Source organism: Trichosurus vulpecula, chromosome 2 (genome assembly GCF_011100635.1).
Source record: "Trichosurus vulpecula isolate mTriVul1 chromosome 2, mTriVul1.pri, whole genome shotgun sequence".
Taxonomy (NCBI): domain Eukaryota; kingdom Metazoa; phylum Chordata; class Mammalia; order Diprotodontia; family Phalangeridae; genus Trichosurus; species Trichosurus vulpecula.
In genome coordinates, this window is record NC_050574.1 from 382,278,244 (window position 1) to 382,293,229 (window position 14,986).

Below are 14,986 nucleotides of genomic sequence, written 5' to 3' on the forward strand. Positions count from 1 at the left end.
GCTCTAATGGGGTATGGTAAAAACCACACACACACATAAAAAATTAAAGTTGAACATTACAGCCACTTAGTTGTACACAGGATATAGTACATAATTCTAGGTTCACAACATTTATTTATATGCAGTATTTACAACCAAAGGACTCAGTTTATTAAGAATGAAGTTCTTATGAAAATCTAAGGGAAAAAAGTGGAGTTAATAAAAAGTAGATCTTACTTGGTAAACATGTGAAGTTCTAGCACAGTCATTAAAATCTTAAAAAAAGCAATAGAGGCATTTTTTTTCTAATAAAATTAGTTCTCTTACTGGTGGTAACCATCCTTTTTTTCTTAAGTTTGCTAAAAACAATTAATTTTCACGAAACTAAGTAGGAAATCTTCCTAAACCTCAATTCCTCTGTAAGTATCACACAAAGCTACTTTTGCAAGACAACACACAAGCTGTAAAGCATTAATTTACAATATTCATGGAGGAAAAGATTCATCCTTTAAAAGCAAATTTGCTGGAGGTTTCTTTTAAAAAAAAAAAGTCTCTCCCAAGAATTTGATTTGAGAAAGAAAATACGGGTGTACTTATTTCTGGGGGAAAAATTGTGCCAGAAAAAACAAAAACAAACCCTTATATAGGTCTGGCAGGCTTACTGGATAAGTGTATTACAAAACAAATCATATTAGTAATTCTTTTATTCACATAAACAGTCTGAATGAAGCAAGCAGCCAAATGAAAAGGGTTCAGGTACAACCCCATCCAATTAGTCTGGGTTAGCTAGTTCAAATGTTAAGAGTATATATGGTAACAAATTATGTTTCTTAACATACTGCATTCCCTAATTTGCAGTCTTGATCATTGTGGGTAAAATGTTGGTTACCAGCCACTTGAGGTAGACTAGGTAATAGTGTGGGTGGCTTTTCAATAAAAACCACTGCCATATATGTGACTTCTTTAAAAAGAACAAGGAACTAGTAGGATCTGCCAGCTTTGTCGCTATAAATGTAGCCAGAAAGCAAAAACAAAACAAAACAAGACAACAAAAAAAAAAACAAACCAAAAAACCAATCAGCTACTCTCCTGTAGCATTCCCACATTGTGTTAAAACATTTAAAGAAATCATTTCACCAAATTAATTAGACGACCGATCTCAGTTAGCTCACCTAGTCATAGCTGGTATTCTTTCAGTAAGATGTTCAAGACACACCTTTTTAATCAAAATGATTCCAAAAATATTAATTTTGTAATTTGAAATTAGTTATTTTTGACATTCTCTTCAAATTTTTGTAGGGCTTATATAGCTTGCTAGAGAAAATGGCTGAGAAAACAGCAATAGTAAATCTTGCTTTTCCCGTTATACATCTAGAATAGAAGACATTAAATATCAGTGAAATCAGTTGTTTCTAAAAGAACTTAAGAAAATATTCTTTTGTTTGGAAATTCAGTTCTACGTCCTCCTCCCCCAGGAGATTCTATCTGATCTCTCTGTGATAACAATAGCTAGTATTGGTGTAACACTTTAAAATTCACAAAGCACTTTACATATTTAGCATTTGTTCCTCACAACAACCCTGTGAAACACGAGGAAATAAGCTAAAAAAGGGTTAAATGACTTGCTCGCAGTTTTTAAGTTTCTGATGTCAATTAAACAAAGTTTCTCAAAGATCATCTTTTTATTAGTTCAGGTTAAATTATTCTACGTCTTCAAAAGCAATTTTTAGGTTGGCAGCTTTTTCCTATTTCCAAAGAAGAAAAAAGTCTGAAGAAACAAAGCTTGAGATTCTCTATACTATTGACCCATCTTTGCTTTGTGCTGGTATCATCACAGGAATAGCTCCCATTCTACTGAGATTAGATGCTGCGACCTTAGTGGGTTGGAAACTTGGGCTCTGTGGAGTCTTCACTTCAAAGTCTTCACTTGGTACTTGGTTATACTGAGCTTTGGAGTAGCCTTCTATGTTGGAAGGGGACATTGATCCCAGAGAGGAATGATTGCTACCAATGTAGCTTCTGGCTGTAGATGTACGGCTCTTTGGAGGAGGAACATCCTCTCTAGAAATGAAAGCCCACATAAGAAACATTTTAAAATGTCTTTATAAGCTTATAATTATGTAAACTTCAGTTTGTATTTTAAGACATATTATAGTAGGGTATACCATATTGGGGGAGAAAGTAGGAAATTCATGAAGTATATTTCTATTTACAACCTTATGCTCTAATGTGCTTAAGAAATGAATTGCTGCCTTCAATTAGTTGACCAAGTGAAGAATAAATGCACAAGTCTAAGATCTTGTGACTAAGGATGTTTGAACTTGGTTAAGTCACACATTCAAACCAGTAAACCATGCTCAGAAAAAGCTTTTAATTTGATGAAATTAAAAGGTCTTAGTTAAATAATTAGCTATGCAAATACAGTACAAATGCAATAACACACTAACTTGACTGATCCCTAGACCCTCAATACCTTTTCATGTCATACAAAAATGATACCCCTAAACCTTCAGTCTTTCTGAGAAGGAATTACACACCTACACTAATTTACTTACCTCCCTTTCTACACACAATTACAAAAATTAATTGTACAAGACATGTTTTTGTAAACTTACTGAAGTATGGTATACTGAAAAAAAGCACTGGATTTGGAGTCAGAAGACATGAGTTCAAATTCTGACTCTGCCACTCACTCCATGTGAGGTAGTCCTCAATTAAAGAAAGGAAGAAACAGCAAAAGAAAGGACAAATTCTTACCTGGCGGATAACTAGGTCTAATAACTAGTAAAAATCCTAACTATATGATGCTGTGATCATACATCAAAATTGTTTTGAAATAACAGACTGAAATGATAAATCCTATTTACAGTATATTTTGCTACCATTTAAAAATACACAGGGATAGGTCAAAATCAGTCACTGCTAACATGAAAAAGTGCTACGTATGTATGCAATGCTCAGCGAAGATCAAGAGACCTGTATTCAAATATATATAAATAGCTATATGTGACTTTAGCCAATTCACTCATCTACTCCAGTTCTGTCTTCTATAAAATGAGGGCAATGGGTTAGAGAATCTTTCAAGTTCTTTCCAATTCTAAATTCTCTGATGCTAAGTTGAAGCAAAGACCTCAGGGATCAAATTTTTACTAATATTAGGTAAAGTAAGTGAATTATTGATTAAAATGTTGGCATTCACTATTTAAAATTTTGACATTGTAGTTAATTGCACCTCTTATGGAAGCTTTCTTATGGAACTGTTTATTTGGGGAAAACTTGTTTCCAAAGCTCACCTGATATCGTGATGAACTTCTTTTTCATATTTTTCCTCCTTATGTTTTTTACAGCAGCAAAAGATTAGAAGACCCAGCAGCAACAGGGCACACAAAGTTCCTATGACAGCTCCAGCAATTGTACCAGCAGTATTGGAAGCTACAATAATTAAGAACACCTTTTACAAGGACTCTGGACTGAAATGACTACAAATAGCAATTTAACTTCCTATCCAGCAGATTAACTGATGTAATTTTTCTATGCACATATTTTTCCATTTAAAATAATTATTTGCATAATTCTAAAAGTGGAGCACAAGTTAATTTGATGCCCTCCCCATAAAAAAATCAACACAATGATAAGGACAATGTATTAATAAAATATTCTCTTTAAGCTGGGGAAGGTAAAAAGGCATCTGATCTCTACCACACTAAACAAAAATTTTTCTCCTACCCTCTTCCCACCCCAAAATCTGTCCCATTAACAAATAAACTGATTAAGGGGTATACCATGAAATACTTAATAAAGAAATATAAAGCCTTGTTATTAATTGCCAAAAAGATGAGAAATAACAAGTGTCTGGAGATAGAAGTTAGCACTGGCATTAGATCTCAGTTCAAATCCTGCCTCTGCCTAGCTATATGAACGTGGACACTATTAGTGTCCTGGGCTACTCTCTATGATTATGAGGTTATAAGTCATAGACCAGTTACAAAGGTAGCAAAGTCAAAGGTGGAGGTGACACACTCGCCCCCCCACCCCCCAAGCAAATATAAAGAATATACTTACGAGGAACAACATTCACCCTCAAAAGGCATTGATCAACACCAACTCTGTTTTTAACTGTACAGCTGTATGTGCCAGAGTACTCTGTGGTGGCATTTCGTACAGAAATAATAGATGGGTTGAGGTCTATGGGTAGAAAAATAGATTATTTTCTAACCTATTTTTGAAATATATCTTTATTATTTGGGAAAGGAAACTGTATATTGTCAAAGACTGAAGAAAAGTTAAAAAAAAAAGATCTTTAAATAAAATGCAGAAACACCGCAGGGTAAGCATACTCTAGACAAAAACTGCTAAGAAAACTGTAAAGCAGTATGGCAGAAATTAGGTTTATATTACCAAATAATACACTACATTAACACTAGGAATTATCAACTAACACCCTGTGTTAGAATAAGCTTCAAATATTCATGACCTAAATATAAAAGGCCATGCAATTAAAAAAAAACTTAGTGGAGAAAGGAAAAAGAAAACTTTCACATCCGTGAATGAGAGAGAATTCTTGATTTAAAGGGGCATAAAAATAATAATGAAAGATAGAAAAGACAAGGTTGATTACATAAAAGTTGGAAAGTTTGTGCATAAGCAAATGAATGCACTTAGAAAGAAAATCATTACATGGGGAAAAATATTTGCAACAGACTTTTCTGATAAGAACTAACAGTATCATAGATGTGAAGCTGTAACCAACCCTAGAGCCCTCTTCCCACAGATGAAGAAACTAAGGTCCAAAGTTAAGTTAAACTGCTCACCAAAAGTCACAGATGGTGAGGAAGATACTTTCCACTGCACCACTCTTCCTTCTCATCTGATATTCAAAATATGGCTATTATCCCTTTCACATTGCAACTTTCAATGTGAAACCACATTGCAGTGGTTTCAACGTATCTTGAGTCAGTATAAGAAAATAAAAGGGAATTTTGGGGGACGTTTGCAGAAGCTACAGACAACATGCAAAGGCCAGCAGATTTTTGTGTCAAAAAAGTTTAGAAATGCATAATATCTGTATATTATCGTATAATATCAACATATTTTATCATATAATACCATAATAATTCATACTTCTTCTCTGGTATGAAGGGAGGGGCAAAAAAATTTTATGCGGATTTTTCAAATCGCTGGGGCACTGTGCCCCTGACCCCTGTGATGTGGAAGGGATAAGTACATATAGAAGGAATTGCCAGAAAAAGGAAGAATTTCTCCAAGAGATAAATGGTCAAAGGATAAAAAATGGCATTTTTCCAATGAGAAACACAAGCTATCAGCAATCACATGGAGGCTGATTAGCTACCTCCCACATAACTAGCTCAGCAAAACCTTGAAGTGTGCATCAGACTGAATGACCAAGAAACCAGAGCAGTTCCATTCCAGAGATACTTAAGATATCTGCCAGAAGCTCACATGTAACAGGAAAGAAAGGGCGCCCACTAGCAAAGAAACTATGAGTGTAGGATAGCCTTCAAGTCCCGTCAGAGACCAAGGACAGGTGTAGATGGCTCTCAAGGAGACTTACTTGAGAAAGTCCCAAGATGGTCTGAAAACCCTAGAGCAAGGACCTTGAAGTCTCAGCAAACACCTACAAATGAGGGGTTGCGTTTTCTTAAAAAAGGACCTCTGAGGTTAAGAGCTGTAAGATAATAAGCCTTCTCTCTTGAGGCACCAGTGAGGGGTCTCAAGATGCAAAGGTGTAAACCTCAAAGATCCAGGAAGGTAACTCCAGGAGGGGTCAACAGAGGAACCCAGGAAAACAGTGCAAGTTATCACCCCATCCAAAACCTAAAATTTCCAGTCAGTCAGTCTGTCTGTCTCTTTGTTTCTCCCCTCATCTGTCTCCCAAAAGGAGGGACTAACTCCATAATAACTTCAAACAGCGATTCAAAGGAGAAAAAAAAACAAGACTTTCCACAAGGATTACTATCAGAAAAACAACAGATTAAAAATGAAATAAAAGAATTAAAAGTAATTTAAGAATTTAAAGTAAAAATTTCATCAAGATGAAAACGGGGGGGGGGGAGCTCTCTTTTCTCTCTATACTACTTCATTTGGTGATTTCATTTGCTCTCATGGATTTAATAATCATCTCTGTGCTGATGATTTTCAAATCTACCTACCACCCCTCCCCCCACCCCCTGCCCAATCTCTCTGTAGACTTCCAATGTTGCACCTTCAATGATTTTTGAGACATCTCAAACTGGATGTCCAGTAGACATTTTAAACTCAATGTGTGCAAAAAGTTATCTCATTTTCTTTCCCCCAAACACGCCCCCCTCCTAACCTTACTAGTACTGTTGAGGTCAATACCATCCTCTCAGTCCCTCAGGATTGCAATTCAGGTTCAAGCCTGTTGATTTTTACCTTTGCACTAACTCAAATATGTACTGTTTCCTGATACTGCCACACCCTTGGTACAGGTCCCCATGCCTGGATTCAATAGTCTGCTAGTGGGTCTGCCTGCCTCAAAGTCTCTCCCTACTCCAACGAATGCTTGGTGAGTGACTGACCATTAAATGTGAAAGAAGCATATAATCCTTTTGAGGTTTTCTAATAATAATTATCATTATTATTGGAGTATGAGGTAAACATTTTCCTCCCATTCCGCCCCGCCTACTTAACAAACATTTAAACAACCAGAAACAAACTTCATGTACGCTTCAAAAGTGAGATAGGACAGGGACTACAGATATTACCATGGAAACCAAGAAAAATGGAAGCCATCCTCTTACTTTCCTGTAATTCCTGCCACTACAGACCTCAGCCTTGAAAAATCAATGAATATCAAGGTAAAAAATAAGGATTGGAGTACACTGAGGTTAGAGATAAGTGGGGCAGCAAATCTTAAGCAATGACAGAAGTGAAAAAGAATAGAGTGGAAGAAAAGTCTTTAAGAATAATAACAGTTGGGAGGGCATGTCCATTTGTTTGAATCTGGGTGGGGTGGCTTTTCCTGGGTATCAACAAGATCAGAATTCAGGGACTATCTAACTTTTGGTGACCAAATGTGAATAATCAGTAAAAATAATAAATCCAAGATTATCATCTCTTTTAAAAGTGTAAACCTTGAATTCTGTCGATTTTCATACTATTTTAATAATATTATACAAACATAATACATTCACAGTGTGTTTTTTGTAATATAATATCCTTAAAACAACTCTATGATGTCGATGGTATATTCTTACTTTGTCTTCATTCCCATTTTAAAAATGAGGAAATTCAAGTTCAGTAAAAAAAAAATTTAGCAACTTCCCTAAGATGACATGAGCAGGCTTTTAACTGGGAACTAGATTCAAATTCTAGATGCAAAATTTAATATTCTTTTCATTATACACATATGTTCTAAGACAACCTCAAAGGAATCATGATAAAAAATGCTATCCGCCTCCAGAGAAAGAACTGATGCTGTTTGAATATAGACTGAAGCATACCATTTTTCACTTTCTTTTTGTATTCTTGTATAAAATGACTAATGTGGAAATGTTTTATATGATTTTACACGTACTACCTATATCAGATTGCTCACCATATCAGGGAGGGGAGTGGATACAATTTGGAACTCAAAACTAAAAACCCACAATGAGTGTCAATAAGTGATTTGTCATTTAGTTCTTAATAATTTGTCTAAACCAATTTCTTATTTCATAAATGGGGTCGTAAGTGTCATAAAAAAAACAATTTTTTTTAGCCAAGCAATTGTTAAAATAGACAGTCTAAAATACAAACACATAAATTATAACATTAGCAATACCTGAAAATGACATGGCAGGAAATTTTTCTGTGGTGGGCAATCTTTGCCATTCGTAGTATAAAGGAAGTGAACCTTCTTGTGATTCACATCTTATTTTAAAATCACTGCCAATCTCTGATGATCCATCAATGTAGCATCTTGTCCCTGAAGGCTTAACTGAAAAAGAAATTGAATCATTTCACTGATTAATTTGATTTAATACTCTTACCCAAAAGAGTATGTTCAGTGTGCATTTTACACACACACACACACACACACACACACACACACACTTTAAAGTAAGAAATAAATTAAAAATTTCAGGATGTATCTACATCTACATAGCTCTTTATTACCAAAAAGTTTTCTTAGCTTAATTCTATTTCTGCTATTCAGTAAAAGAAGAACAGAACAGGAAATACTTTGGACCAGTTTCATTTAAGACTCTGGAGTCCTATAAAGCTTCTCCCATAGCTCCATGATGGTGCTGAAGGCAAACAGAAGACAAACAAAATAACCATTTTAGCTCCCGAGCTGACTTGAGAGCTGCTCCCCCCCACTCTCAAAAAAGCATAGGTATCCTTTTATATTTTATTACCCTAAAATTCAACATCCATTTCACAGATTAGAGAATAATTTGTGTCCTGAGATATCCATCATAATGGTAAAAAAAAAAAATCCATAAAATTGACTTCATCAGCCTCTTATAAAACAATGTTTTCTCTCTCTTACTTTCTCAGTTATCTTAAAAAGGTAATCAAGAAAAATAGGGCTCTGGGTGACAACAGAGTGGACATCCTCATCAAGTTCTGCTTCTTTCTTGCCAAAATAATGCCACAATGAGCTTTTTACCTCGGATCATCCCTAGGCTCCTGCAGCCCTCTCCTCCAACTAGTGAGTTTCTCTTGGAAACCCATTTTGAGGAAGGTCTGGGTCAGCCAATTCTTCCATATTTTGGTTTTGTTTCTGACTTTCTGGACTACACTACCATGTGCCCCGGGTACCTTCCATCACTCCCTGCTGTGCGTTTCCCTTTTATGCACCGTCTTGCTCAAACAGACCATAATAAACAAACAGAACATAAGGTCTTCAAATACAAGAGTTGTATATTTGCTTGTATTTGCATTCCCAGTGCCATCACATAGCACTTAAAAAAATTTATGATGTGATGGAAAATTCTATCCATATCCAGAGAAAGAACTATGGAGTCTGATGCAAACTGAAGTGTAGTACTTTCTTTTTTTTTTTGTTTTTTCTTTCTCATGCTTTTTCCCTTTTGTTCTGATTCTTCTTTCACAATGTGACTGATGCAGAAATATGACTGTACCATATATAACCTCTATCAGACATGCCATCTTGGGGAGGAGAGAAAAACTTAGAACTCAAAATCTTGTAAAAGTCAACGTTGAAAACTGAAAATTAACTAAAGAAAAAAATCTCAAATCCTATCCTAGGCTTTTCTGGGAGCTAATCTTTCCAAATAAATGAAAAATCAGTTTCCAAATACATAAGAGAATAAGGATAAAAGCCAATTAGTGTCAAAGTAAACAACCAGCTAGTTGAGTTTGTACATTATGGTAGATAACGTAATTTTGTCAGAAACTTTCCCCAAAACAAAGTATAACAAAGAAATGCTCGTGAAATTCTACATTAGAACCTTCTGCTAATGCACATCTTATTCATATTTCACTCCTCCAATACCCATCAATGTAAAATCTTGTACCTGGAAGGCTTAGAAGAAAAAGCAGAGGGCTTCCACATTTTCAGGTTAATTAGGACCTGTTCCACAAATCACCACAAAATGATAAAAATCGTAGAAGTGCATTTCTCATTTTGAATCTCAAGTTCTTTAATCTCTGAGATTATCTAGAGTACCTCTGTATCTTCTAGGAAACCCAGGCCCACATAGAGTAGGGAATTTTCCTCAAGGTCTCACAGCTAGTAGAGGGAGAGACTGGACTAGAACCTTAGTCTCCTAGCTCTCCTATTGGTCTCTGCCCCTTCCATTATACCATATTACCTATGGAGGAGTCTACTGTGGAAGCTCGGCTGTTCTTCAATTCTATGTGACTTTTCATGATCCCAGACTCTTCTATCGTGCACTATCTCCCAACGTCTGTTCGGGTTCATGTTCGTTGTTTCCATGATACTATCTAACCAGCTCATCTGCCCTTTCCTTTAGCCTTCAATCTTTCCCAACATCAGGATCTTTCCCAATGAGTCCTGTCTTCTCAATATGTGGCCAAAGTATTTAAGCTTCAGTTTCAGTATTTGTCCTTCCAGTGAGTGGTCTGAATTAATTTCTTTAAGTACTGACTTGATCTCTTTGCTGTCCAAGAGACTCTCAAAAGTCTTTTCTAGCACCATAATTCAAAAGCATGAATAGTCAGTCACACATTGCTACTGGAAAAACCACAACTTGGACTCTATGAACTTTTGTTAGCAAAATGATGTCTCTGTTTTTTAGTATACTGTCCAGATTTGTCATAACTTTTCTTCTAAGAAGCATCTTTTAATTTCATGGCTGTAGTCACTATCAGCAGTGATCTTTGAGCCCAAGAACATAAAATCGGACATTACTTCCATGTCTTCTCCTTTTTTTCCTAGGAAGTGATGGAACCAGCTGCCAACATCTTAGATTTTTTGATGTTAAGCTTCAAGACAGCTTTTATAATCTCCTCTTTCACGTACATCAAGAGGCTTCTTCGTATTTCTTCACTTTCTACCAGAATGGTATTGTTTGCATATCTGAGATTGTTGGTATTTTCCCTGGCAACCCTAGTTCTGGCTTTTGATTTGCCCAGCCTGGCATTTTACATGATGTACTCTGCATATAAGTTAAATAAGGTGACAATATACGGCCTCCTTTCTCCACCTTAAATCAATTAGTTATTCCACGTTCTCTTCTGTTACTTCATGACCTGCATACAGTTTCCTCAGGAGACAAATGAAATGATCTGGTACTCCCACCTCTTTGAAGACTTGCCACATTTGTTGTGTTCCAAGTGTAGTCAATGATACAGAAGTAGATGTGTACATGTTTTCACTCTATCTCCCGGGCTTTCTCCATAATGCAGCAAATGTTGGCAATTTGGTTTCTTGTTCCTCTGCCTCTTCTAAAACCAGCCTGCTCTTCTGATAATTCTCATATTACTTAAGCCTAGTTTTTGCTGACGTGTGAAATGAGTGCCATCTTATTCCTTGTCAAGACATGTGGAAATCATCTGGGTGCTACTTAAGGCAAAAGTCACTCATTTTTAAGATACCTCATGCCCTCCATAAATGAGATGTCTTTACAAGACTCCTTACCTCCGTAAAAAAAGCTTTATGCTTTCAATCATTTTAATTTTAAGCATTCTGGAAGTAGGAACTTATACATTCTGAATGTCACACAAAAAGCATGGAAGCTTTAAAATGGTTAAAATTACTACTAAAACTAGAAAGATTTTGACTAAGATCCCATGATAATATCTATAGCTACTTTAACAGATCTAAAAAAACTTACCAAGCACAGAAAGTTGCATCTTTTTGTTTGCAACACCAGGAAGTTTTTTCACTTTGCATTGGTATGTGCCCATATCTGATAATTGTAAATCTGTTATATTTATTGATGCATCACCTAATTTGGGATCGCTGCTTGTAAAATAAACCCGCCCTTTTAGATCTTCAGAGTATTTATCATAAATGTTGCCTCCAGAATATAAAATTATCTAAAACAAAAGGGGAGAAATAACAACTGTTTCATTAAATTGGCCAAAATACCAGTTTTACAGTAAAGAAGTACATAAACCATAAAAAAAAACAAAAGAACTGCAATAGCATGGAAAAGTTACTATTACCTTTTCTGTAATAGGATAAAATGGGAACATCAAATTTAAAAATGAATTAAAATAAAAAGTATGTTGAAAATGTATAAAATATAAAAATGATGGATTTAGATCATAGGAAGACAGATTTAGAGTTAAAACAGACATTAGTATTTAGCTGCTCTAAACTTAATTTAAAAGTCAAGCAACTGAGGGTCAGGCTGGTAAAGTAAGTCACTCAACTAGGAAGGAAAAGAACAAAGACTCAAATGAGTTTACAAATCCAGTGCTCTTTCTACTATAATTCAAATGGGACATGGGGAATTTACTTTTTCTGCAACAAATAAACAAGAGCCCCACCATCTCTTTCAGGGTTTGTATTCAATTTAATTCAATAAACAGTCATTTATTAAGTGCCTACTATGTACCAGGCACTGTGCTAAGCACTGGGGTTACAAACAGAGGCAAAAGACAATTCCTTCCCTCAAGGAGATTAAAATCTAATGAGGGAGACAACATGTAAACAAATGTATATAAAGCAAGCTATATACAGGATATATAGGAAATAATTAACAAAGGGAAGGCACTGGAATTAAGAGGGGTTGGGGAAAGCTTCCTGTAGCAGGTGGGATTTTACTTGCGACTTAAAGGAAGCCTAAGACAACATCAATTGGAATGGAGGAAGAAGGTTCCGTGGGGTACAGCCAGAGATAATGTCCAGAGCTGAGAGATGGAGGAGATCCTTGTTCTTAGAAGAGCCAGTGAGGGGGGTGTGGAGCCAAGATGGCAGCTGGAAAGCAGGGACTGGCCTAAAGCTCTCCCCCAGGACCCTCCAAACACCTATAAAAAAATGGCTCTGAACAAATTCTAGAACTGCAGAGCCCACGAAATAGAAGAGGGAAGCAGGGCTCCAGCCCAGGATGGCCTGGATGGTCACTGGGTAAGGTCTATGGCATGGAGCTGGGAGTGGAGTGGAGCAGAGCCAGCGTGAGCCACACCAGGACCAACCAGACTGAGAGCTGGTCGGAAAAGGCCCTAGCACCCTGAATCAGTGAGCTGTGGCAGTTACCAGACTTCTCAACCCACAAACACCAAAGACAACAGAGAAGGTTAGTGGGAAAAAACTGCAGGGGACAGAGTGAAAGGAGCTGGCCTCAGGGACAGTGGAGGAGGTGCAGCTACAGAACTATAGCTGCAGTTGCTTCCTGCCCCAAGCCCACCTGGTGGGAGGAATTAAGTGGCAGATCAGAGCAGGAGGACAGAATCTGCTCAGATCTGAGTCACAGTCCGGGTGGGAGGTTCTTGGGGGAGGAGCACTGGTGTAGCAGAGCTTGCTGTGTAGAAAAAGCTCGGAGAACAGTACAGCCCCTCAAGCTTGGGACAAAGTACTCTCTACTCTACAAGTAGTCATACCCTAATGAAAAACTCAAAAGTCAAGTAGTTGGCTGGGAACACGGCCAGGCAGTGAAAATAAACTCAGATTCAGTCTCAGACTTTGGAATCTTTCTTTGGTGACAAAGAAGATCAAAATATACAGCCAGAAGAAGTCAACAAAGTCAAAGAGCCTACATCAAAAGCCTCCAAGAAAAACAGGAACTGGTCTCAGGCCATGGAAGAGCTCAAAAAGGATTTAGAAAAGCAAGTTAGAGAAGTAGAGGAAAAATTGGGAAGAGAAATGAGAATGATGCAAGAAAACCTTGAAAAACAAGTCAATGACTTGCTAAAGGAGACCCCCCCAAAAAACACTGAAGAAAATAACACCTTAAAAAATAGACTAACCCAAATGGCAAAAGATCTCCAAAAAACCAAAGGAGGAGGAGAATGCCTTAAAAGGCAGAATTAGCCAAATGGAAAAAGAGGTCCAAAAGATCACTGAAGAAAATACTACTTTTAAAATTAGACTGGAGCACATGGAAGCTAGTGACTTTATGAGAATTCAAGAAATTATAAAACAGAACCAAAGGAATGAAAAAGTGGAAGACAATGTGAAATATCTCATTGGAAAAACCACTGACCTGGAGAATAGATCCAGGAGAGATAATTTAAAAATTATTGGACTACCTGAAAGCCATGATCAAAAAAAAAGAGCCTAGATATCATCTTTCAAGAAATTATCAAGGAAAAATGCCCTGATATTCTAGAGCCAGAGGCCAAAATAGAAATTGAAAGAATCCACTGATCACCTCTTGAAAAAGATCCCAAAAATAAAACTCCTAGTAACATTGTTGCCAAATTCCAGAGCTCCCAGGTCAAGTAGAAAATACTGCAAGCAGCCAGAAAGAAACAATTTAGTACTGTGGAAACACAATCAGGATAACACAACATCTAGCAGCTTCTACATTAAGGGATCGAAAGGCTTGGAATATGATATTCTGCTAGGATTAAAACCAAGAATCACCTACCCAGCAAAACCCATGCTCCAAGGCAAAATATGGATTTTCAATAAAATAGAGGACTTTCAAGCTTTCTCAGTGAAAAGACCAGAGCTGAATAGAAAATCTGACTTTCAAACACAACAATCAAGAGAAGCATGGAAAGGTAAACAAGAAAGAGAAATCATAAGGGACTTATTAAAGTTGAACTGTTTTGTTTACATTTCTACATGGAAAGATGATGTGTGTAACTCATGAGACCTCAGTATTAGGGTAGCTGAAGGGAATATACATACATACATACATACATACAAACATACATACATATATATATAGACAGAGGGCACAGGGTGAGTTGAATATGAAGGGATGATATCTAAAAGAAATAAAATCAAATTAAGGGATAAGAGAGAGGGAGAAAGGAAGAGATAGAATGGGGTAAATTATCTCACATGAAAGTAGCAAGAAAAAGCAGTTCTGTAGGAAGGGAAGAGGGGCCAAGTAAGGGGGAATGAGTAAATCTTGCTCTCATTAGATTTGACCTGAGGAGGGAATAACATACACACTCAATTGGGTATCTTACCCCACAGGAAAGAAGGAGGAAGGAGATCAAAAAGGGGGGACAATAGAAGGGAGGGCTGATGGTGGAGGAGGTAATCAAAAGCAAACACTTTTGAAAAGGGACAGGGTCAAGAGAGAAAATTGAATAAAGGGGATAGGAAGGAGCAAAATATAGTTAATCTTTCACAACATCAGTATTGTAGAAGAGTTTTACACAATATACATGTGTGGCCTATGTTGAATTGCTTGCCTTCTCAGGGAGAGTGGATGGGGAGGGAAGAGGGGAGGGAATTTGGAACTCAAAGTTTTAAAAGCAGATGTTCCAAAAAAAAAAGTTTTTGCATGCAACTAGGAAATAAGATACACAGGCAATGGGTCATAGAATCTAAGGGAAAAGGGGAGGGGGGGAGTGGGGTGACAGAAGGGAGGGCTGACTGGGGAATGGGGCAATCAGAATATATGCCATCTTGGAGTGGGGGAGAGGG

The 14,986-nt window shown here is 36.8% G+C and overlaps 1 protein-coding gene across 1 annotated transcript in view; it reads right to left on the reverse strand.

The window, feature by feature from the left end:
• Positions 1-1,648: 1,648 nt before the first annotated feature.
• CXADR (CXADR Ig-like cell adhesion molecule) overlaps positions 1,649-14,986 on the reverse strand; it is a 42,448-nt gene continuing 29,110 nt past the window's right edge. The window contains exons 3-7 of the mRNA XM_036745274.1: positions 11,268-11,472; positions 7,784-7,939; positions 4,042-4,164; positions 3,273-3,411; positions 1,649-2,040 (exon numbers count right to left, since the gene is read on the reverse strand). Coding sequence (XP_036601169.1) covers positions 1,773-2,040; positions 3,273-3,411; positions 4,042-4,164; positions 7,784-7,939; positions 11,268-11,472 — 891 coding nt within the window. The 3' untranslated portion in view covers positions 1,649-1,772. The remainder of the gene's footprint in view (positions 2,041-3,272; positions 3,412-4,041; positions 4,165-7,783; positions 7,940-11,267; positions 11,473-14,986) is intronic.